The sequence below is a fragment of the Balaenoptera acutorostrata genome, chromosome 3 (genome assembly GCF_949987535.1).
Source record: "Balaenoptera acutorostrata chromosome 3, mBalAcu1.1, whole genome shotgun sequence".
NCBI lineage: Eukaryota > Metazoa > Chordata > Mammalia > Artiodactyla > Balaenopteridae > Balaenoptera > Balaenoptera acutorostrata.
The window spans coordinates 52,541,883-52,566,808 of record NC_080066.1 but is presented as its reverse complement, the minus strand read 5'-3'; the positions used below and the strand labels follow the sequence as shown (position 1 = coordinate 52,566,808).

Below are 24,926 nucleotides of genomic sequence, written 5' to 3'. Positions count from 1 at the left end.
GCTTTATTTTTTGAATTTGCAAGTTTAAAATTTATTTAAAAACTTGGTTCATTTAATATTAATCTGGGATTTCTGATCTACTGTTCACAGTCAAAAAAGAACACTTAGTTCTGCATCACATCACCATAAGCAATTATTTACGGATTTAAATTAATAATAAGACAACAAATGAAAGTAGTACATAAGATTCAACTGGTTCAGGCACAGTGCAAGTTTATATTATATAAACATATTGATACTCAGATATACATTGGTTGCATCTAAAGGTTTTAAACGATAGCAACAACAAACAAAATGAGCATATAAACAAGAAAACAGGATACCATCTTATAACAGCACCATGAAGAAGCCTTGGCTAAGAGTTTGCCAAAAGTGCTATCCTGAGATATTTCAAGACCAACAACTTTTCACATTTATGCAGTGCCGTTCAGAAGTAAACATATTTTCACAATTGCTTCTGTTTGGAGAGAGGCTGGTGTGAAATGACTGAAGCTTGATTTGCAGCTGTTTTGTAGGTGTGAAATGACTGAAGCTTGATTTGCAGCTGTTTTGTACGGTTCTTGTCCAGAGCCTTGAGGTGGGGAAGGAAGTGGGGTTTCTGGAGTTGAGATCTGGTCTGTATGAACCAGTGTTGACATTGGACCCAAAAGTATAGTTTGTCCAGTTAATGGATCTTGAGATAAATGTGGGTGCATTGGATGATGGAGATGGTTAGCCTCACTGGAAGCACCACCCAGTAACATCTCCTGAAGTAAGTTGTCGATTTTAACCATCCCAAAAAGTTTAACGAAATGTATTTGCTCAATCATTTGCCAAGCGATGCTCTGCAGTGTGGGCAGGAGCAGAAGCAGCTCCCCAAACCTGCCCTGCGAGTCGTACTGCCGGTCGTTGATGTAGTCCTCCAAACTCAGCTGCACTTGGAACCGCATGTTCTTAATCTTTACGATCACTTAGCCCTTTTGCATCTGGATCAAAAAATACAATTGCCTTCAAACAAGCATATTCATTGTCATCAATCTGAATTTCTTGAAGTGGTCGGACCAGCTCGTCTAGAACCCGGTAGGCCACACGGCTAATCTCAACTTCACAGCTGTTGCAGTGAATAATGTAATTGTTTCCCAAAAGCAAAATATCTTTATACACCATGGATCTCTTTGTAGCTCCAAGCAGTAAATGTTCCCCTGCGTGAGCTCTCAACAGTGCCACCTGATCATCCAGTGGTAACTCACAAAAGGCAGGAATATATTTAGCCCATTCCACCAAGACTAAGAGCTGCTGTTTCATGGATTCACAGACATCACCAATACTGGCAATTTTCTTAATATTTACGTCAGTGCTTGCACCAGGGCTTGAGACTGAGATCTGGCGAGACCGAACTTCTGCTTGTGCCAGTGTGTTAATGGAGGGGATGTTGCTGCCATCAAATGTGCTTCTTCTTGTGCTTATTCTATCACGTTCGTTTTGCACAGCTTCTTTTTTCATTCCTGCTCTAAAGCACTTTCTTAATCGACAGTATCTACATTGATTCCTTTTGTCTTTGTCAACAACACATTGCCGGCTGAACCTGCAGGAATAAATGTGACTCTTGCGGATGCTGCGTCTGAAGAAGCCCTTGCACCCGTCACAGCTGGAGGCGCCATAGTGCTTTCCTGTCGCTCTGTCCCCACATATAGCACATAGACAGTTGACACCATTATCTGTGGTATTCATACTTGTTGTCTCTGGGACAGAACTATCAGTTTGCACGTTTAGGCCACCTCACTACAAATAGATCAATTTCGTTTCTTTTTATGGCTGAGTAATATTCCATTGTATATGTGTGCCACATCTTCTTTATCCATTCATCTGTCGATGGACATTTAGGTTGGTTCCATGTCCTGGCTATTGTAAATAGTGCTGCAATGAACATTGTGGTGCATGTCTCTTTTTGAATTATGGTTTCCTCAGGGTATATGCCCAGTAGTGGGATTGCTGGGTCATATGGTAGTTCTATTTTTAGTTTTTTAAGGAACCTCCATACTGTTTTCCATAGTGGTTGTATCAATTTACATTCCCACCAACAGTGTAGGAGGGTTCCCTTTTCACCACACCCTTTCCAGCATTTATTGTTTGTAGCTTTTTTGATAATGGTGATAATGGCCATACTGACCAGGCGTGAGATGATACCTCATTGTAGTTTTGATTTGCATTTCGCTAACAATGAGAGATGTTGAGCATATTTTCATGTGCCTCTTGGCCATCTGTATGTCTTCCTTGGTGAAATGTTTATTTAGGTCTTCTGCCCATTTTTTAGCTGGATTGTTTGTTTTTTTCATATTGAGCTCCAAGAGCTGTTTGTATATTTTGGAGATCAAGCCTTTGTCTGTTGTTTCATTTGCAAATATTTTCTCCCATTCTCAGGGTTGTCTTTTTGTCTTGTTTATGGTTTCCTTTGCTGTGCGAAAGAAAGCTTTTAAGTTTAATTAAGTCCCATTTATTTATTTTTGTTTCTATTTTGGTTACTCTAGGAGGTGGGTCAAAAACATCTTGCTGTGGTTTATGTCAAAGTGTGTTTTTCCTCTGTTTTCCTCTAAAAGTTTTATAGTGTCTGGTCTTACATTTATGTCTTTAATCCATTTGGAGTTTATTTTTGTGTATGGTGTTAGGTAGTGTTCTAATTTCATTCTTTTACATGTAGCTGTCCAATTTTCCCAGCACCACTTATTGAAGAGTCTGTCTTTTCTCCATTGTATATTCTTGTCTCCTTTGTTGTAAATTAGGTGCCCATATGTGCATGGGTTTATCTCTGGGCATTCTATCCTGTACCATTGATCTATATTTCTGTTTTTTTGCCAGTACCATACTGTCTTGATTACTGTAGCTTTGTGATATAGTCTGAAGGTGCGGAGCCTGATTCCTCCAACTCCGTTTTTCTTTCTCAAGATTGGTTTGGCTATTCAGGGTCTGTTTTGTTTCCATACGAATTATAAGATTTTTTGTTCTAATCTTGTGAAGAATGCCATTGGTAGTTTGATAGGGATTGCACTGAATCTGTAGATTGCTTTGGGTAGTATAGTCATGTTCACAAGATTGATTCTTCCAATCCAAGAACATGGTATATTTCTCCATCAGTTTATGTCATCTTTGATTTCTTTCATCAGTGTTTTATAGTTTTCTGAGTACAAGTCTTTCGCCTCCTTAGGCAGGTTTATTCCTAGGTATTTTATTCTTTTTATTGCAATGGTAAATGGGTGTCTTTCTTTAGTTTCTCTTTCTGATTTTTCATTGTTGGTCTATAGGAATGCCAGAGATTTCTGTGCATTAATTTTGTATCCATCAACCTTACCAAACTCATTGATTAGTTCTAGAAGTTTTCTGGTGGCATCGTTAGGATTTTCTATGTATAGTATCATGTCATCTGCAAACAGTGACAGTTTTATTTCTTCTTTTCCAATTTGGATTCTTTTTATTTCTTTTTCCTCTCTGATTGCCATGGCTAGGACTTCCAAAACTATGTTGAATAATAGTGGTGACAGTGGACATCCTTGTCTTGCTCCTGATCTTAGAGGAAATGCTTTCTGGTTTTCACCATTGAGAATGATGTTTGCTGTGGGTTTGTCATATATGGCCTTTATTATGTTGAGGCAGTTTCCCTGTATGCCCATTTTCTGGAGATTTTTTTAGCATAAATGGGTGTTAAATTTTGTCAAAAGATTTTTCTGCATCTATTGAGATGATCATATGGTTTTTATTCCTTAATTTGTTAATGTGGTGTGTCACATTGATTGACTTGAGTATATTGAAGAATCCTTGCATCCCTGGGATAAATCTCACTTGATCATGGTGTGTGATCCTTTTAATGTGCTGTTGGATTCTGTTTGCTATTATTGTGTTGAGGATTTCAATGTTCATCAGTGATATTGGTCTATAATTTTCTTTGTTTGTGATACCTTTTTCTGGTTTTGGTATCAGGGTGATGGTAGCTTTGTAGAATGAATTTGGGAGTGTTTCTTTCTCTGCAGTTTTTTGGAAGAGTTTGAGAAAGATCGGTGTTGTTAGCTCTTCTCTAAATGTTTGATAGAATTTGCCTGTGAAGCCATCTGGTCCTGGACTTTGGTTTGTTGGAAGATTTTTAATTATGGTTTCAATTTCATTACTTGTGGTAGGTCTGTTTATATTTTCTAATTCTTCCTGGTTCAGTCTTGGAAAATTGTACCTTTCCAAGAATTTGTCCATTTCTTCGTGGTTGTCCATTTTATTGGCATATAGTTGTTGGTAGTAGTCTCTTATAATCCTTTGTATTTCTGTAGTGTCAGTTGTGATTTCTCCTTTTTCATTTCTAATTTAATTTATTTGCTTCCTCTCCCTTTTTTTCTTGATGACTCTTGCTAAGGGTTTATCAATTTTGTTTATCTTCTCAAAGAACCAGCTTTTAGTTTTACTGACCTTTGGTATTGTTTTCTTCATTTCTATTTCATTTGTTTCTGCTCTGATCTTTTTGATTTCTTTCCTTCTAGTGACTTTGGGTTTTCTTTGTTCTCCTTTCTCTAGTTGTTTTAAGTGTAGGGTTAGATTGTTTATTTGAGATTTTTCTTGTTTCTTGAGGTGAGATTGTATTGCTATAAACTTCTGTCTTAGAACTTCTTTTGCTGCATCCCATAGGTTTTGGGTCATTGTGTTTTCATCGTCATTTGTTTCTAGGTATTTTTTTGATTTCCTCAGTGATCCATTGGTTGTTTAGTAACATAGTGTTTAGCCTCAACGTGTTTGTGTTTTTTACTGTTTTTTTTCTTGTAGTTGATTTCTATTCACATAGTGTTGTGGTCAGAAAAGATCCTTGATATGATTCCAATTTTCTTAAATTTACTGAGGCTCGCTTTGTGGCACAGCATGTGATCAATCCTGGAGAACATTCCATGTGCACTTGAGAAGAATGTGTATTCTGCTGCTTTTGGATGGAATGCTCTATAATATCAGTTAAGTCCGTCTGGTCTACTGTGTCATTTAAGGCCTGTGTTTCCTTAATGATTTTCTCTCTGGATTGTCTGTCCATTGATGCAAGTGGGGTGTTAAAGTTCCCCTCTATTATTGTGTTACTGTTGATTTCTCCTTTTATGGCTGTTAGCATTTGCCTTATATATTGAGGTGCTCCTATGTTGGGTGCATATATATTTACAATTGTTATATCTTCTTCCTGGATTGATCCCTTGATCATTATGTAGTGTCCTTCTTTGTATCTTGTAATTGTTTTCATTTTAAAGTCTATTTTTTCTGATATGAGTATTGCTACTCCAGCTTTCTTTTGATTTCCATTTCCATGGAATACTGTTTTCCATCCCCTCACTTTTCAGTCTTTATGTGTTCCTAGATATGAAGTGGGTCTCTTGTAGACAGCATGTATATGGGTCTTGTTTTTGTATCCATTCAGCCAGTCTGTGTCTTTTGGTTGGAGCGTTTAATCTATTTACATTTAAGGTAATTATCAATATGTGTTCTTATTGCCATTTTGTTAATCGTTTTGGATTTGTTTTTGTAGGTCTTTTTCTTCCCTTCCTCTTTTGTTCTCTTCTCTTGTAATTTGATGACTAACTTTAGTGTTTTGTTTGGGTTGCTTTTTCTTTTTTCTGTGTGTATCTGTTGTAGATTTTTTGTTTGTGGTAACCATGGGGTTTTTTGGGGGGTGTGGTGGGTCTTTGTTGCTGCGCATGAGCTTTCTTGAGTAACGGTGAGTGGGGGCTACTCTTCGTTGTGGTGCATGGGCTTCTCATTGTGGTGGTTTCTTTTGTTACAGAGCACAGGCTCTAGGCACACGGGCTTCAGTAGTTGCAGCATGTGGGCTCAGTAGTTGCGGTGTGTGGGCTCTAGGGCATGCAGGCTTTCAGTTGTTGTGGCACGCAGGCTCAGTAGTTGTGGCTCATGGGCTCTAGAGCACAGGCTCAGTAGTTGTGGTGCACGGGCTTAGTTGCTCTGCAGCATGTGGGATCTTCCCGGACCAGGGATCGAACTTGTGTCCCCTGCATTGGCAGGTGGATTCTTAACCACTGCGCCACCAGGGATGTCCCCCATGGGCTTTTGGTATAGCAGTCTATATATAAACAAGATTGTTTTAAGTTGCTGGTCTTTTAATTTCAAATGCATTTCCAGTATCCTTCACTTGTACTGTCCTCACAGTTGCTGGTTTTGATATCGTATTTGTGTGTGGATGATTTCCTACCTTTACTGTATGTTTGCCTTTACCAGTAAGCTTTTCCATCTGTAATTTTCTTATTTCTAGTTGTGGCCTTTTCTTTTCCACCTAGAGAAGTTCACTTAGCATTTGTTGCAAAGCTGGTCTAGTGGTGCCAAATTATCTTAGCTTTTGCTTGTCGGTAAAGCTTTTGATTTCTCCATTGAATCTGAATGAGAGCCTTGCTGGGTAGCATATTCTTGGTTGTAGATTCTTCCCTTTGATCACTTAAAATATATTCTGCCACTTCCTTCTTGCCTGTTGAGTTTCTGCTGTGAAATCAGCTGATAACCTTATGGGATTCCCTCATGTGTTATTTGTTGCTTTTCTCTTCTTCCTTTGGATATTTTTTCCTTGTCTTTAATTTTTGTCAAGTTGATTACTATGTGCCTTGGTGTGTTCCTCCTTGGGTTTACCCTGCCTGGGACTCTCTGCACTTCCTGGACTCGGGTGACTTTCCTTTCCCATGTTAGGGAAGTTTTCAGCTATTATCTCTTCAAGTATTTTCTCAGGTCCTTTCTGTCTCTTTTATTATTTTGGGACTCCTATAATTCAAATGTTGGTGTATTTAATGTCCCAGAGGTCTCTGAGACTGTCCTCATTTCTATTCATTCTTTTTTATTTATCTATTCTGCAGCAGTGATTTCCACCATTCTGTCTTCCAGCTTACTTATCCGTTCTGCCTCCAGTTATTCTGCTATTGATTCTTTGTAGTGTATTTTTCATTCCAGTTTTTGTATTGTTCATCCCTGTTTGTTTGTTCTTTAGCTCTTGTAGGTCTTTGTTAATCATTTTTTGTATCTTGTCAATCTGTGCCTCCATTCTTTTTCAGACACCTTGGATCATCTTTACTATCATAAGTCTGAATTCTTTTTCAGGTAGGTTGCCTCTCTCCACTTCACTTAATTGTTCTTCTGAGGTTTTATCTTGTTCCTTCATCTGGGACATATTCCTCTGCTGTCTCATTTTGTCTGACTTTCTGTGATTGTAGTTTCCATTCCACAGGCTACAGCATTGTAGTTCTTGCTTCTGCTGTCTCCCCCGCTCTTGGATGAGGCTGTCTAAGAGGTTTGTGCAGGCTTCCTGGTGGTTGGAACTGGTTCTTGCCCACTGGTGGGTGGAGCTGGCTCTTGTCACTCTGGTGGGCAGAGCCATGTCAAGGGTTGTGTTTACCGGGCAGCTGTGCACTCAGGAAGACTTTAAGCAGCCTGACTGCTAACGGATGGGGCTCTGTTCCTGCCCTGTTGGTTTTTTGGCCTGAGGCATCCCAGTACTGGAGCCTATAGGCTGTTGGGTGGGGCCAGGTCTTGGTGAGAAAATGGCAGCCTCCAGGAGGGCTCATGCCAATGAGTGCTCCCCCGAACTACCACTACCAGTGTCTTTTTCCCCACAGTGAGCTACAGCTGTCCCCTGCCTCCACAGGAGACCCTCCAATACTGCAGGTAGGTCTGGCCTTGGCTCTTATGAGGTCACTGCTTTTTTCCCTGGGTCTTGGTGTACATGAGACCTTGTGTGCACCCTACAAGTGTGGAGTCTCTGTTCCCTCAGTCCCATGGAATTCCTGTGATCAAACCCCATTGGCCTTCAAAGCCAGATTCTCAGGGGGCTCCTCCTCCCATTGCTAGACCCCCAGGCTGGGGAGCCTGCCATATGGCTCAGAACTTTCACCCTTGTGGGAGAACTTCTGTGACATGATTATTTTCCAGTTTGTGGGTCGCCCACCTGGCAGGTATGGGATTTGAGTTTATCATGATTGTGCCCCTCCTACTTTCTCGTTGTGGCTTCTTCTTCATCTTTGGGTGTAGAATATCTTTTTTGGTAGGTTCCAGCATTTTTGTTTTGTTTTGTTTGTTTGTTTTGTCAATGGTTGTTCAGCAGTTAGTTGTGATTTTGGTGTTTCCATAAGATGCGTTGAGCTCATGTCCTTCTACTCCATGATTTTGTCTCCATCTCCCCTGAAATATTTTATTAAGATATTATTCATCGTGAGTACTGAGATTTTCGGCACCTCTTAGATTTTGCACACACAGCAAGTTCGTCATTCATGCCTCTAGTCTCAACTCTACTGCTTAGACTTGGATTAGCATTTTTATAATATTACATATTTTAGGCACTAGGCTAGGGGTTGATGCTGTCAGTGGAGGCACAGGGTATCCACTGCATCTTCTTTATCCATTGATCCATTGACAGACACTTAGGTTGTTACTATATTTTGGCTGTTATGGATAATGCTGCAAGAAACATGGGAGTACAGATTCCTTTTTGATATCTTTTTTCATTTATTTTGTATATGTACCAGAAGTGAGATTCCTGGATCATATGGTAGTTTTAAAAAAATTGGGGAAACCTCCATACAGTTTTCCATAGTGATTAAAGTAATTTACATTCTCACCAATGGTGCATAGGGGTTCCCTTTTCTCCACATCCTCATTAAGCTTGTTATCTCATCTTTTAGATGATATCCAATCTAACAGGTATGAGGTGATATCTCATTGTGGTTTTGATTTACATTTCCCTGATGATTAGTGATGCTGAGAATCTTTTCATGTTACCTGTTGGCCACCTGTGTGTTTTCTTTGGAAAAAAATGTCTCTTCAGATCCTCTGCCCATTTTTAAATTGGATTGTTTATTTGTTTTTTGCTATTGAGTTGTATTAGTTCTTTAATATACTTTTGTCATTAAAGCCTTATGAGATATATGGTTTGCAAATATTTTCTCCCATTCTGTAGGTTGTCTTTTCATTTTGTTATTGCTTCTTTTTCTGTGGAGAAACTCTTTAGTTTGGTATAGTCCAAATTGTTGATTTTTGCTTTTCTTGCTTGTGCTTTTGGTGTCATATCCAAAAAATTGTTGCCAGAACCAATGTCAAAGAGCCTTTCCCCTGTGTTTTCTTCTGGGAGTTTTATAGTTTCAGGCCTTATGTTTAAGTCCTTAATCCATTTTGAGTTAATGTTTTGATTGGTGTAAGATAGGGGTCTGCTTTCATTCTTTTATGTATGAATACCCAATTTTCTTAGCACCATTGGCTGGAAAGAGACTATCAAATTTTCTCAGCACCATTTAAAGGAAAGAGACTATCTTTTCCCCACTGAGTATTCTTGACTCTGGGCTTGTGATTCTGTTCCACTGATCTGTGTGTCTAAGTTTTTTTTTTTTTTTGCCATACCAGGTGTCTTGTGGGATCTTAGTTCCCCAACCAGGGATTGAACCTGGGCCACCACAGTGAAAGCACTGAGTCCTAACCACTGGACTGCCAAGGAATTCCCTGTGTGTCTATTTTTATACTAGTACAACACTGTTTTGATTACTATAACTTTGTAGTATAGTTTGAAATCAGGAAGTATGATGTGTTTGCCTTTATTCTTCTTTCTCAGGATTGCTTTGGCTATTTAGGGTCTTTTGTGGCTCCATATACATTTTAAGATTGTTTTTTCTATCTCTCGGAAAAATGCCTTTGGAATTTTGATATGGGTTGCAGTGAATCCATAGATGGCTTTGGATAGTATGGACATTTTAATAATATTAATTATTCCAATCCATGAATACTGGTTATCTTTTTATTTGTGTTGTCTTCAATTTCTTACATCAAATTTGTAGTTTTCAGGCAAAAGAACTTTTACCTCCTCAGTTAGATTTATTCCTAAGTATTTTATTGTTTTAGATGCTATTTTGAATGGGATTGTTCTATTTCTTTTTCAGATGTTCCGTTGTTAGTGTATAGAAACACAACTATTTTCTGTGTGTTGATTTTATATCCTGCCACTTTACTGAATTTGTTGATTAGTTCTAGCAGTTTTAGGGTCATGTCTTTAGGATTCCTTATATATAAGATCATATCATCTGCAAGCAAGTACAGTCTTACTTCTTACCTTCCCATTTGGATGTCTTTTTTTTCTTTTTCTTGATTGCTCTGGCTGAGATTTCCAATACTATGTTGAATTGGAGTGGTGAGAGTGTGCACTTTTGTCATGTTCCTGGTCTTAGGGAAGAAGCTTTCAGCCTTTCACCAGTTGAGCATGATGTTGACTATGGGGTTGTCATGTATGGCCTTTATTGTATTGAGGTATGTTCCTTCTATACCAACTTTGTTGAGCATTTTTATCATGAAAGGATGTTGTTTTGTCAAATGCTTTTTTCTGCATCTGTTGAAATGATCATATGATTTTTATCTTGCATTCTATTAATGTGGTGTAGCACATTGATTGATTTGCATATGTTGAACCACCTTATGTCCAGAGATAAGTCTCACTTGATCATGGTAAATGATCCTTTTAATGTGCTGATGAATTTAGTTTGCTAGTATTTTATTGAAATTCTTTGCATCTCTATTCATCAGGGATACTGGCCTGTAGTAGTTCTCTTTTCTTGTAGTATCCTTTTCTGACTTTGGTATCAGGGTAATTCTAGCCTTGTAAATGAGTTTGGGTATGTTCCCTCTTCTTCAGTTTTTTTTTGGGGAATGGTTTGAGAAGGATTGCCATTAATTCTTCTTTAAATGTTTGGTGGAATTCATCAGTGAAGCCATCTGGTCCTGGGTTTTTTTGTGTTGGGAGGTTCGTGATTACTGATTCAATCTCCTTACTCAATATTTGTCTGCTCAGATTTTCTTTTTTTTTTTTTTCGAGCAAATGAATGAATACAGCACCATGAATTTTCTTTTCTTTTTTGTAAAATTTATTTATTTAATTTATTTATTTTTGGCTGTGTTGGGTCTTCGTTTCTGTGCAAGGGCTTTCTCTAGTTGCGGCGAGCAGGGGCCACTCTTCATCGCGGTGCACGGGCCTCTCACTATCGTGGCCTCTCTTGTTGCAGAGCACAAGCTCCAGACGCGCAGGCTCAGTAGTTGTGGCTCATGGGCCTAGTTGCTCCACGGCATGTGGGATCTTCCCAGACCAGGGCTCGAACCCGTGTCCCCTGCATTGGCAGGCAGATTCTCAACCGCTGCGCCACCAGGGAAGCCCTGTAATATCTTTTATTTCATTTTCTGATTCAGTCTAGCAAAAGCTTTGTCGATCCTGTTTATTTAAAAAAAAAACCCCAAAACCCAGCCCTTGGTTTCGTTGATCTTTTCTAGTATTTTTCTGGTTTCTATTTCATTTATTTCTGCTCTGATCTTTGTATTTCCTTCTTTTTACTAAATTTAGGCTTTGTTTGTTCTTTTTCTATTCCCTTCATGTGTAATGTGAGGTTGTTTACTTGAGCTCTTTCTTGTTTCTTAAAGTAGGCAGACATTTATCACTATAAACTTCCCTCTTAGGACTGCTTTTGCAACATCTCATAGGTTTTGATATGTTGTGCTTCCATGTTCATTTGTTTCAAGATATTTCTTAACTCCCTTTTCTATTTCTTCTTTTAACCCATTGTTTATTCAGGAACATGTTGCTTAGTCTTATATATTTGGGATTTTTCCAGTTTTCCTCCTGTTATTGATTTCTGGTTTCATACCATTGCAGTTAGAAAATATACTTAGTATGATTTCATTCTTCTTAAGTATGATAAGACTTTTTTGTGACCTGTCATGTGATCTATCCTGGATAATGTTGCATGTGCCCTTGAGAAGAATGTATATTCTGGAATGTTTGTATATTTCTATTAGGTCCATTTGGTCTAAAGTATAGTTCAAGTCCAATGTTTCCTCATTGATTTTCTGTCTGGATGATGTATATATTGTTGAAAGTGGGGTATTGAAATCCTCTTCTATTATTGTATTGTTGCCTATTTCTCCCTTTGATCTGTTAGTATTAATATATTTAGGTGCTCTGATGTTGGGTGCATATACATTTATGATTGTTATATCTTCTTGATGAGTTGAACCCTTTATCATTACTTAATGACCATCTTTGTTTCTTGTTATTATTTTTGGCTTAAGGTCAATTTTGTTTGATATAGTATAGCTACCCATGCTCTTTTGGCTTCCACTTACATGGAATATCTTTTGCCATCCCTTCACTTGAACCTATGCATGTCCTTAGAGCTGAGATGAATCTCTTGTAGCATACAGTTGGGTCTGTTTTTTCTTTTTTAATCTATCCATCCAGTCTGTGTCTTTTGATTGGAGAATTTAATCCATTAACATTTACAGTAGTTATTGATAGGTAAGGACTTACTAATGCCATCTTATTGTTTTCTGACAGTTATTATATTTCCATTTTTTTCTTTTCTTCCTTTCTTGTTGCTTTCCTTTGTAAATTGATGATATTCCACAGTGTTATGTTTTAATTTCCTCTTCTCTATCTTTTATGTATATGTTGTAGATTTGTGCTTTGGGGTTCCCATGAAGTTTAAATAAAATATCTTATAAATATAACAGTGTATTTTATGCTAATAACAATTTAGTTTGATTGCATATAAAAATTGTATCCATTTATTCCCCCTCCCCCTCCCCTTTTAGGTTTTTGATGATACCATTTACATTTTTTATTGTGTATCCATTAACAAATTGTTGAAGCTAAAGCTATGTTTAATACTTTTGCCTTTTAGCCTTTATCTAGAGTTAAGTAGTTAGCATATCATATTATAGTATTAAGGTATTCAAAATCTTAATCTATCCTTTACCAGTGTGTTGTATATTTTCATGTTTTCAAGCTACTAATTAGTGGCCTTTTTTTCAGCTTGAAGAACTCCTTTCAGCATTTCTTGTACTGTACTTTCAGTGATGATGAGTCCCCTCAGCTTTTGTTTATTAGGAAAAGATTTTATTTCACCTTTATTTCTAAAGGACCATTTTGTTTGGTAAAGTATTCTTAGTTGGCAGTTTCTTTCTCTTAGCACTTTGAATATAGTATCTCATTTTCTCCTGGCCTAGTGTCTGGTGAGAGATCTGCTAATAGTCTTATGGGGGCTCCCTTGTATGAGAGAATTTTTTTTCTCTTGCTGCTTTTAGAATTCTCTCTTTATCTTTTAAAATTCTCTGCTTTTAAAATTCTCTCTTTGTCTTTGGTTTTAGACAATTTTATCACTATGTGTTTTGGAGAAGAATGTTTTGGATTGGTGACCTGTTAGCTTCATGAACTTGAATGTCCAATTCTCTTCTCATGTGTGGGAAATTCTCAGCCATTATTTCTTTAGATAAGCTTCTACTCCTTTTTCCTTCTCTCCTCCTTCTGGGACTCCAGTAATGTGTACATTATTTCTTTTGATTATGTCCCATAACTTCTGTAGGCTTTCTTTGTTCCTCTGCATTCTTTTTTCTTCTTGCTTTTCTAATTGTACAATTTCAGTTGACTTGTCTTCTTGTCCACTGATTCTCCCCTCTATTTGTTCAAATATGCTGTTGAAGCTCTTTGTTGAAGACTTCAGTTCAGTCATTTTATTCTTTAGCTTCAAAATTTCTGTTTGGTTCTGTTTTATGTTTTCTGTCTCTTTCTTTATTGAGCTTCTCATTTCATTCTTGTTTTATTTTTCTCATATTATCAAATTGTTTATCTGTGTTCTCGTCTAGCTCTCTGAGCATCTGTAGGCAATTTTTTTTTTGCAATTATTTTAAATTATTTGTTGGGCAATTCATGAATCTCCATTTCTTTGGTCTGGATAGTGGAGGTTTACTGTATTCCTTTGGTAGAGACAAGTTTTCCTGATTCTTTGTGATCCCTGTAGCCTTGTGTAGGTGTCCAAGCATTTGAAGAGGTAGTCACCTCTTCCAGACTTTATGGACTGATTTTGGTAAGAGAAGCCTGTTACCTATGGATAGGGGAACACCAGATTGTGTGGTGACCCCAGATCTAGTGATACCAGGGCACATGGCAGCACTGGATCCAGTGTGGGTGTGATGTCTCTTTGTCTCAAGCCACTAGGATCCACAGTATTGACAACTATGTATTCCTGGGTGAGCACTGCAGGGAATCTGAAATGGCTGCAAGGGATGTTGGGCTTCTAAGCCATGCCTCTTGAATCAATAGCTAGGGACCAGGGCAGGCAGCAGTGGTGGCTGGAGCCAATGGTGTGCACATACTCTGCTTCAGGGGCTGCTGCAGATGCCTATGTAGTGGCAGAGGTTATTTGCAGGCACACTTGAAGTGATGGGGGTCAGGGCAGGTAGCAAGGGCCAGGGCCAGCTATGGGCTCACTGTCATCTATGGAGGACCTGGGTGTCAGCATGTTCTCCTATGGCTTCACACTCTACCCCTGGGTATGTATACTACAGTGGAGGACAGTGACAGGGGTCAGGCTGTGGGGCATGGAGGTCCTCAGCTGGATGAACTAGCTACATGTGGGCATGGTGGTGCTGGCCAGCAACAGAAGACAGGGCCTCATCTGGACTCAGAAACAGCTGCTAGGGGCCCTGGTCCTTGGTGTTCTCTCCTGTGGCTGTATTCTTTCCCCCTGGGCATGCACACTGCAGTGAAGGCCGGGGGCGGGGGGGGGGGGTCAGGCTGGGGGCATGCATGTGCACTGCTGGAGGGGCTAGTTACAGGTAGGTGTGGTGGTGCTGGCCAGTGACAGAAGGCAGGGCCTGATCCAGGCCTGCAGGCAGCTGCAGGGTCCCTGGATATCAGTGTGCTACAGTCTCCCCATGGGCTGTGCACACTGTAGTGAGGGCTGGTGATGGGGGTTGGGCATTGGCATGCTGGAGCAAAGCTGGAGGGGCTGTCTATAGGTGGGCATCTTGTTGCTTCCCTGTGAGGAGAGGCAGGGCCTGATCCTTGCCCAAAAGCAGCATCAGGGGGCCGGGCTGTCAGTGTGTTTACATGTGGCTGTACCCTTTCCTCTCCCTGCACATGTGCTACAGTGGAGGCCAGTGACCAGCATCAGGCTGGTGGCATACAGGTGGGCAGCTGGAGGGTCTAGTCCCTAGCACAGAGCCAGTGGTGGGGGTCAGCTGACGGCACTGAGGCTTCTGTCTTGCATTCATGTAGCTGTTGAAGCCAGTTTGCTCTAAGTGTAGCTCCCAGGCTCTGGCGGGCGTGGGGAGGGACTCAGGTGTCTAACTTCTTATCCTTGTGCAGCCACAGAAACATTGGATGGCTACTGGTGCAGGTCCAGGCTCTTGCAGGAGGCAGCGGGTGGGGGCGAGGGGGTTAGGAAGCAGGGAGGGACTGGACTGAAGCTCGCTGACTGGCATTAGGGAATGTAAATACCTGCAGTGTGGCTGGCAAATCTGAGCAGCTGGCTGGTGACTTCATCAGTGGTGGAAGCTGCTGAGCTTGTCTGCAGGGCAGGTCTCCCACTCAGAGGCACTCTTAGTAGTTGGCCTTCTTGGTGCTGAATACTGTCTTGGAGGATGGGATGATACACGCAAAATGTAGTTGTCTTCCTTCTCTTCTTGTGCAGTTATTCTCAGGTTTGTTGGGTCTTTTTGGTTTTGTTTTTTTCCCCCCACCATGTTGCTAAAATTTCATAAGTGGATTCTAGAGATTTCCTGGAGCTGTTTTTGTTTGTGGATAGCTGCCTAATCATTGATCTTTGCTCAGGGACAGGGAAGCCGGGATCTTTTACATAACCATTTTTTCTAGAATCTTCTTCTATTTTATTACCTTGCTTGATTGCTCTGGCTAGGATTGCCAGTATGTTGACCAAGAGTGGTGAGAGTGGCACCCTTGTCTTGTTCCTAATCTTAGAGGAAGAGCTTTCAACCTTTCACTGTTGCATATGATTGTGGGTTGGTTGGGTGTGGGTTTGTCATATAAAGCCTTAATTGTATTGAGGTTTGCTCCTTCTATACCCACTTTACTGAGCATTTTTATCATGAAAGGATGTTTTATTTTGTCAAATGCTTTTTCTGCATCTATTGAAATGATCGTATGAATTTTACCTTTCATTCTATTAATGTGATACATCACATTGATTGATTTGCATATGTTGAACCACCCTTGTATCCCAGGGATAAATCTAACTTGATCACGGTGTATTATCCTTTTAATGTGCCATTGAATTTGTTGTGCTAATATTTTGTTGAGAATTTTTGCATCTCTGTTCATTGGGGATACTGGTCTGTAATTTTTCTTGATTGTCCTTATCTGGCTTTGGTTATCAGGATAGTCCTGGCCTCATAAAAAGAGTTTTGGAGTGTTCCCTCCAATTCAATTTTTTGGAATAGTTTTGAGAAGGATTGGCATTAATTTTTTAACTGGTAGAATTCACCAGCAAAACCATCTGATCCTGGGCTTTTTTGTGTTGGGAGGTTTTTGATTACTGATTGAATCTTCTTGTTATTGGTCTAGTCAGATTTTCTGTTTCTTCCTGATTCAGTCTTGGTTGGTTGTATGTTTCTAGGAATTTATCCATTTCTTCTCTGTTGTTCAATTTGTTGGTATACAAGTGTTCATTGTAATGTCTTATGATGCTATGTATTTCTGTGTTATCAGTTGTGATATTGCCTCTTTCATTTCTGATTGTATTCTCTTATTCTTAATTAGTCTAGCTAAAGTTTTGTCAATTTTGTTTTTAAAGAAAATAGCTCTTGGTTTTGAATCTTTTATATTTTTGCTCTGATCTCTATTTCCTTTATTTCCCCTCTGATCTGTTATTTCCTTCCTTCTGCTTACCTTGGCTTAGTTTGTTCTTCTTTTTCTAGTGCCTTGAGGTGTAAAGTTTTAGGTTGTTTATTTGGGATCTTTCTTTGTTTATAAATGCATTTATTACTATAAACTTCCCTTTATGAACTGCTTTTGCAACATCCCATTGGTTTTGGTATGTTTTGTTTCCACTTGCATTTGTTTCAAGGTATTTCTTGATTTCCCTTCTGATTGATTTCTTTTTTGACCCATTAGTTGTTCAGGAGTGTGTAGTTTATATCTTGTTTATACCAGACATACCGTTAAGTGAAGAAAGCAAAAGAAACAAAAACAAAAACGACAAAAAAACCCCCACCAAAATGCTAATTTATGCAAAAGAAATAATACAGGAAGGATTAAACCAGAATCTAGAGACTGGTTATCCGTAGAGGGCTGGTGGGAAAAGTCAGGGAGGGGGATGGGGTAGCAGGGGTGAGAAGAGAGTGACATTACTGTATCTTTTGTATAGCTCTCTTAGAACATAATAATGTTTCAGATACCATTCACTTATCTCCCCCCAAATAAATTAAAACCAACTAGTATGAGGTGGAGTACCTGAAATGAAATAAAAGCCAACAAGAGATCCTAACTATATTATATTGAATAACGTAACACTGAAGGTGGTTGGGAACATAAAATAACCATGGAAAACACTGTCCTCACTGGATAATGTAAGGCCAGAGGGAAAAAGAACTACACAAATGCTCTAATCTGGTCAATAAATGTGTTTCTCACGCAGGTGTGGACTGGCAATTTTTTTTTTTTTTTCCCATGCCATACATCATGAAGGATCCTAGTTCCCCGACCATGGATCAAACCCGTGTCCCCTGCAGTGGAAGCAGAGTTTTAACCACTGGACCACCAGGGAAGTCCCTGGACTGGCAATTCTGAAACTACCTTATGTGTACGCTAGAACTGAACAAGTAAAAAGATTGCAGATAATGAGAGCCAGGTTCTTACCTTAGGAGAAAGAATTTACAAATAAGGAAAGGTTAAAATGAACCCTGTGATGCTGAATTGAAATCGGAAGTATTACTGTAAGCGCATGTTTTTTCACATACATATGTTTAGATAACTAGCTGCAGAATATGGATGTGTGTCTGTGTGAGTGAGCATACCTATATTTACTTCCTAGCTTTGGTGGCAGAGAGGGCCAAAAAGCAGTGACTCTAGTAGCAATGAGCACATGTAGTGCCAAAATCTTGGCTTCTCAATGCCATTCTCCAATAAATGGAACTAGGAATCCTTGGAGAGGCGGTTGTTCCAGTACCTGGAAAGGGAATGAATATGAGAGTGTTTAACATCTTGCCAGAAAGTAAGGAAATGCTTAAAAAGTGGGCAGGAGCTTTTCCAAGGAACACAGTAGTCTACCTAAAGGAGCTCTTAATGGCCAAAACTGGAATAATTTAAGGAATAAAATAATGATAGTACTAGATTATAACCCATAGAATAAAATAAATATCCATGATTCCATAATTAATATGATCAAATAAATTAGTGGGGAGAAGAGACAGTTCTTCCTTCAGAAGTCCAATTAATAAATGTAGAAGAAAACAGGCAAATACTACAGAAATAGTTGTTCTAAACAAGATGCTATAATTCGTAGGTGAAAGTTTTTGAAAAACCTATGTATAGTTTCAAAGTATCTCCCCAAGATACTTATCAACTACAAAGGGAAAGATAGTAACTTTACAGTGGAGAAACCCAATAGAAACCACTTAACCAAGTGGTCAAGGTCAACATCACCTGTACAAACATATGACATGAACTGCATGATGCATTAAGGATACATCATTTCTGTGAAATTCTTGCCAAAATGCACACTCATTCCAATCATGAGAAAACATCAGACAAATCCACACATCAAGGGATACTATTCGGAGTAACTGATCAGTATTCTTCAAAAGTGTCTTGTCTTTTTGAAGACAAGAAAAGACTGAGGAACTATTACAGAGACATAACAACTAAATGCAATGTGGGATCCTGGATTGGATCCTAGAACAGAGATAGTGGATAAAGTGGTGAAATGCAAATAGGGTATTTAGTTAATAGCACTGTATCAATGTTAATTTCTTGGTTCTGATAGTGGTACTGTGGTTTTGTAAGTGTTAACATTAGGGAAGGCTAAGTGAGGGACATATGAAACCTACTATTTTTCCAACTTTTCTGTAAGTTAAAAATTAGTTCAAAATAAAGTTTAAAAAAAGGGTGGTGGAGGATAATATGGTGAAACCAGTTAGTGTAACTGATTTTTTTCTTCCCCAGCTGCGTTCAGCCGCTTTGGTATACACAGAGCAGGCAGACTGTGAGTAAGACAGTGACTGGAGTCTAGGGCATGTTCTCAAAGCGGGGTAAGCCGCCCTGTTAGTTTGGGTCCTCTAGGAAGCAGACGCTGCGGTGGAAGTGGGAATTTACCCCAGCTACGTGCAGTCATGGGCTGGGGCCCACCTCTCACTCGTGGGCTAAGCACGCTCTGCCTGGCAGCACGTGTCCACTCAGCCCCCACGAGCCCCTCCCTGTAGTGTTCCAGGTGCCTATTGGGAACCTCCCCACTCTTGCGTCAGCTGGAAGGAAGACCACCGCCTCCTCAGTTCTACAACCAAGTGGTACTTTGACCCCTTGTGAGAGACTGGACAGGCAGATGGGAGCAGGCAGGAGGAGCCATCCCACTGGCAGAAGACATCACTGAAAAGTCATTTTCTTGGCTGGTGTCAGTCACAGAATCAACTGAAAAACAAGACAGAGCCTAGAGGGAGGCAGCACCCATGGGAGCCAACTAGGAAATCGCAATGAATTGATTTTAAGTAGCTGCCGGTGTGATTTTTAGCCACAGGCCTCAACCAGCTTTCAAAACCTGCTAGTAAGAGTCTCACAGTAGTCACCAAGTAAAGCCAGCACAGACATTTAGCTTTTAATTTGACAGCAAGAATCTGCTTAGCTGGGAGATGGCTTAGAAAGTGAATAAGAGGAAGAGAACTCTTTTTGCTGCAAGTTTAAGATAATTTTTCACATCTATCAATCACTTTTGAAAATAAAAATTTTTTTAGTAAATCTGTCTTCTGCCACCCCACCTAAGTATTATGTATGCATGTTGAGTAAAACAAATTATTTCACCACCTAAACTTGAGGGAGAAATAGACTCGGATGATAGTAAGTGCCGGCAATGCCCCACCCCCACACTTTGGTAGCATATCCTGCAGGAAGCCGCGATCAGAGACTGAATGGGTTTAATGTATCCACACCAGCATGCACAGAATGGCCAGGCTGGCTGATGCTGGGACTGGATCCCTGGCTGCTTCCTAAAGCGTCCAGGGCCGCCCCAGGAAGAGAGGCCTCGGGAGCCAATACAGGGGAGGCTGGTGGGGTGCCGCCAACAGTTTCCCTGACCACATCTCAAAGCAAGTGAAAGGGACCTGCAGGCGGAAAAGGGGAGGGGAGGGGAAGGAGGAGGGAAAGGGAGGGGAGGGAGAGAGGAAAGGGAAGGGAAAAGAGGACGACTGGTGGCAAACATGACAGAGTCTGGAGTACACAGGAAAAGCCAGTCCATCTTTACTGTAGTGAGTGCAGGATACAAAGAGTTTACAACAACCTCTAACATTTTCTTAACCATTTGATAAAAAGTTCACTATAATATTTATTGTATAATGAAGAAAAAAAACACATTCAGGGAAAAATTGAGATTAACTTATTTTTCTTAAAAGGTTCATCTCAAGGATGGCAACAAAGTCCAGCTTGTGCCGCCAAACGGTTTTACATGATCAAACCGTGTACAGCTTCTTGTGTGAACTGTTGACTACAAACATTTACCAAATACATAAATCTCTTTTAAAAAAGCCATTTTAAATATAGCAAAGCAGTGTCTTCTTGCACAGCAAAGTGAAGAAAGTTTCTACAGAGAAATAAAAGTTTTACATTTGTAAAATCTTTTTCACATTCTAATCATCTAGCTTCTTATGATCCAATGCCAGGAGTTTTCTGGTTCCTTATTTACTATGTATTTCTTGTGCGCATGATGGTTAATACAGAAAATATGTTAATGCTTTATTAGTTGTCCTTACAGTAAAAGGAAATGGTAAAACATATACTGTTCTTTTAGAACAAGCCCCTGATTTAGTCTCTAACACAATGGACATAATTAGGGCTCAAAAGATTGATTTTTGATTGGGACCATCTGTAGACGTACAATGGTGACTTTCACTCTCAATGTAGTACCAGGTAGACTGCTGAAGGAAGTACAGCTGCTGGAAACTGTACTTTAACCAGTGCAATTTAAGCTTTTTTTGTTTTTGTCTTTTAGTAATAAAATACTTCATCTGCAGGGATAAAATTTCTTATGATGGTGTCATACAAAACACATGAGTCTAAAAGGGTAGAAAAGTAGGTTCTAAAGTAACACAGTTAGTGCCTTCCCCACTCTGAGCTGGTTTCCACCAGGAGACGTGTATGTTTATATGTGTTCGTACATGGGGTCTGGGTGAGGGTGTCTCTGTCAAGTCCATATGCTCTAAGTCACACTGGGTGTATGGGAAAAGGGTTAACAGTCAAATACTCAGTTCCTGAAAACGGAATACATTGTTACTTGGTCAGTGTAATTGAAATACAAACTCCGAGCCTTGCGTAATATTATTTTAGAAAACAGTAGTTGTACTGATTATAAACCTGCATAGAAAGAAAGACTATTGAGATACAGTCAGAAAAGCCATCTCATAAGGCACACAAGAAAATAGACAGTAAATGTGAATGTGTTAACTCCTATCCCATGTACAGCAGAAGTTCATGAACATGCATAAGTAACAACCAAAGAAGCACTGAACACTTCCAAAGCTATAAATGGTTTACAAAGTGGTAAGGATTATCCTGGAAATTCAGTGTTGGGAAACTGTCTTCTTTCAACTAGGTGTGACCTCATGAAGAAATGTGCCTGTAAGTAGTTCAGTAAAATAAGTATATTTTAAAGAAAAACCAATCCTTTCTGAATAAGAGCCAAATGTCTAAACTGACGAGAGGAGAAAGCACATTGCCCTCCCTTTTTTGGCCTCTTATCAAAATTTACTACTGAAAATGTCATTAAAAACAGAATTCCATTTTGCAGCTGGGAATGCCACAAGTTTATCCTGTACCTACTACCTATGTGTCAGCCAGGAAGTCTGGCTGATGATTTGTCATAAAGAGCATAGGAGGAAAACGTCACAAGGAACGCAATTTAGGGGGAAAAACCAAAACATAAGTAAAAATTGTAGGTAGCTGCTTAATATTAAGTTTAAAATAGAAAATAGCAGTAATTTTAAACCCTTATTTTGAGTTTCTCAGGAAAGGGAGTATTTAAAAATCAATGATGAAAGACATACAGGACTTTGAATTTTGTTCATGGCACAAGCCCAGGGACCTGCTGAACTTGCTGTTACCACTTAGCTGTCTTCCTGTGAGAGTAAGGCCTTGGTCAGCATCTCAGTTGAGGGCATTAGGATGGCAAGAGTTGTGCCAAGAATCGGCACCATGAGAGGACTGCTCCCCACACTGCAGTGTCATTCGATGCAGAGTGTCCGGCGTGGTAGTATTCTGTAACCAGCTGCATCACTATTTTAGAGGGTCAAGGAAAAAAGACCCCTTTCCCCATGAATATTTTTCCCTAATCATTTACCACTTATAAAACCTTTGTGCTCATCAACTATTTTGCCATTTTCTCTAATATTAATTAAATTAGGTCAGCTTTTCTACTATATTTTTTTCCTCACAAAAGGCAAGATTTAAATAATGCCTTATAAAATCTGTCACAACACATTTTACATTTATGCAGGATGAACTTAACACCAATTTTTTTTGCCACTTTGCTATTTATATACACATATAAAATATATAATGATGCTCAACCCATACAGCACAAAGATTACAATGTAACATCACACATTCACCACCAGTGAGGGGAGAAACCCCTTTATACAATCCTCTGAAAAGACTGGGCCAATAATTAAAATCCAAAGTACAGTATATTTAACAAAATAGTAAATATTAAACAGTGAATACTCTACTTAATAAGGATCTCGCCTTTTCCCCCTAAATTGGTGGCAATCCACAAAAATATACTTTTTAATCTGGTGACCATACAATACATAGGTACTTACATCAAAGGTGATAATATATTTAAGATTCTATATACACAAAGAGTTTGGCTCAACTTTTAATTTACATATAGAATAATAAGTGTTCATGGCTTTTTTTTTCCAAGGTTCTGCTTGCAAGATATTTTTGTTTGTTTTTTTTCCCCCTCTTAAAATAAAACTAGAAAGTTAAAACAAGATAAAGCTATTCTCTAAAAAAAAAAGTTACAACATACAGCTTTGGCTTATATAAATAATTCATAGCAGAATGTGTTCAAAAGTAGTGAATATAATTTTATATATAGTCATCAATTCATAAGGGTGTTTTCTTTCATATAAAATATACATGAGCTAAAATCAGTTTCTTTAATTTTTATGATATGAATGTAAAAAGAAACTTCTGACATATTCCAATTATAACTTAATATATTAATTTACTGTTAATGCTCTATATTTCTAGGCTAATATTTTCTGAATATCTCATGCGTGTTTTCTATTCTCTCTCTTTTTTATTAGCTAAAGATCACTTCTTTGACCCAATACATTTTTGCACGTGCAAAACAGTTATGTGTGGGGCTTTTTTTGTTTTGTTTTTTGTTTTTAATATCAACAGCCCTTTCCCATGCACCTCTTTGCAACAGAGACCCATGCCAGGTGGGTAATTAATATAAATGTCATTTTATGTACAGTATTGCTTTCTTGGTTCCTGCTTTTCTACTGCTCTGTTCTACAAAGCATTTTTCTTAAGTAACTACAGTCACCGCACAGTTAAATAAAACAAGTAGGGGCCCTCTAGGTTTCTGCAAGCTAGTGTGGGAGAATTATATATATGGGTACACGTTTCTCTGCAAAAACTGGTTATCTTACGAAACAAGTAGTCCAAGGAAGTGCCAGACTAGACTCTGCCTACAGGGTGCTCTGTTTGCCATGGGACGCACACCTGCAGATCTACAAGAGTTTGCAGGTAAGTGCCTGATTCTGTGTATGCAACACACACCCACACATACACACACTCACACCCACATACATATATATGTAAAGGGATATATATGTATGTATGTACATATAAATATATTTAACTCATGTCCTTATTTACCAACTTAGATATGTAGAGCAGTTCACTGCAGTAACAAAGTACAGACACCAGCCTGGAAGCCTTAGGTCACCCACGTGTCCATCCTCATTCGCTTTACGGAAGGGCTCTCTCTGTCCTCAGTGTTTGGGGGTCGGCCAAGCACAATCGGAGAATGGAAGTCGCTCCGCGGGTCCTCCCGGTCACTGCCATCATAGGAGCTGCTAGAGCTGCTCAGACTGTCCACAGGGGAGCGGCCCATTTCCTGCCGCGGCTGTGGTTGCGGCTGCGGCTGCGGCTGCGGCTGGGGGGGTTGTGACTGTGGCGGCGGCTGCTGCTGGAAGCCTGATGGGGTCATTCGATCCCGGGGAGGTGAAATTGGTTCTGACTTAATGTTGATGTTTTGGTTGGTATTAATGGATAAATTCGAACCCTGAGATAACTGCCCTCCAGCACTGAAGGAAAAAAAAACGATATGGTAGATGGTTTGTGAGTGCATCTGCATAAATGGAATATTACAGACACCACCTGACTGAAAAGAGTCCAGGGTCTGAAATACTGTCAGAATTCCCCAAGACCAGTTTTGGTGTTTCCTGCAGTGCTTGGCACAGAAAAAAATTATATATCCCTGGTAGAAAAAAAGCAAGTACAGTTGAGATTTTTAGTGACTGGTCCTGTTACCCACAGTCTTGGTACTTCTGTAGCTGAAGTATCCAAAACAGTGTCAGTGACTAATGCTGTACATGGACCAAAACGGCAGAGGAATAATATGGCAACTTGAATTCTTCTCCCTCTCTTCCTTTCTGCTGCTTCTGTGACAGGCACAACATGTCACCTACTCTCACAGCAGCTCTCAGAAGTCAGTCATGTCACCCTATTTTCCAGATGAGGAAAGAGTCTCAGAAAGGCTAAGTGACTTGCTCAGAGTAGGACACAGTAGAGTGTATACAGGCTTTTCCCCCAGTCTGAGCACCAAGCCTTTTCCACTTGCCTTTGCATGGCTATTTTTAGTGTGTTCATTTAGGATGCTCTGCAAAGGCCCGAGGGCCAAACACCC

General features: G+C 39.4%; 2 protein-coding genes across 11 annotated transcripts in view; both read right to left on the bottom strand.

Annotated features, from left to right (window-relative positions):
- Positions 1 to 294: 294 nt before the first annotated feature.
- On the bottom strand, positions 295 to 1,731 carry LOC103006839 (hepatocyte nuclear factor 4-gamma-like). Its single transcript, XM_057543896.1, is given in 3 exon segments — positions 295 to 517; positions 558 to 942; positions 944 to 1,731. Coding segments are annotated over 3 exon segments (1,224 nt in total). The 5' UTR covers positions 1,711 to 1,731; the 3' UTR covers positions 295 to 445.
- An 18,493-nt stretch (positions 1,732 to 20,224) lies between these two features.
- MEF2A (myocyte enhancer factor 2A) overlaps positions 20,225 to 24,926 on the bottom strand; it is a 171,022-nt gene continuing 166,320 nt past the window's right edge. For all 10 annotated transcript variants that reach the window (XM_057542643.1, XM_057542645.1, XM_057542638.1 and 7 more), the window contains one exon: positions 20,225 to 24,324. In XM_057542643.1, the coding sequence (XP_057398626.1) occupies positions 23,955 to 24,324 (370 nt within the window). In that variant the 3' untranslated portion in view covers positions 20,225 to 23,954. The remainder of the gene's footprint in view (positions 24,325 to 24,926) is intronic.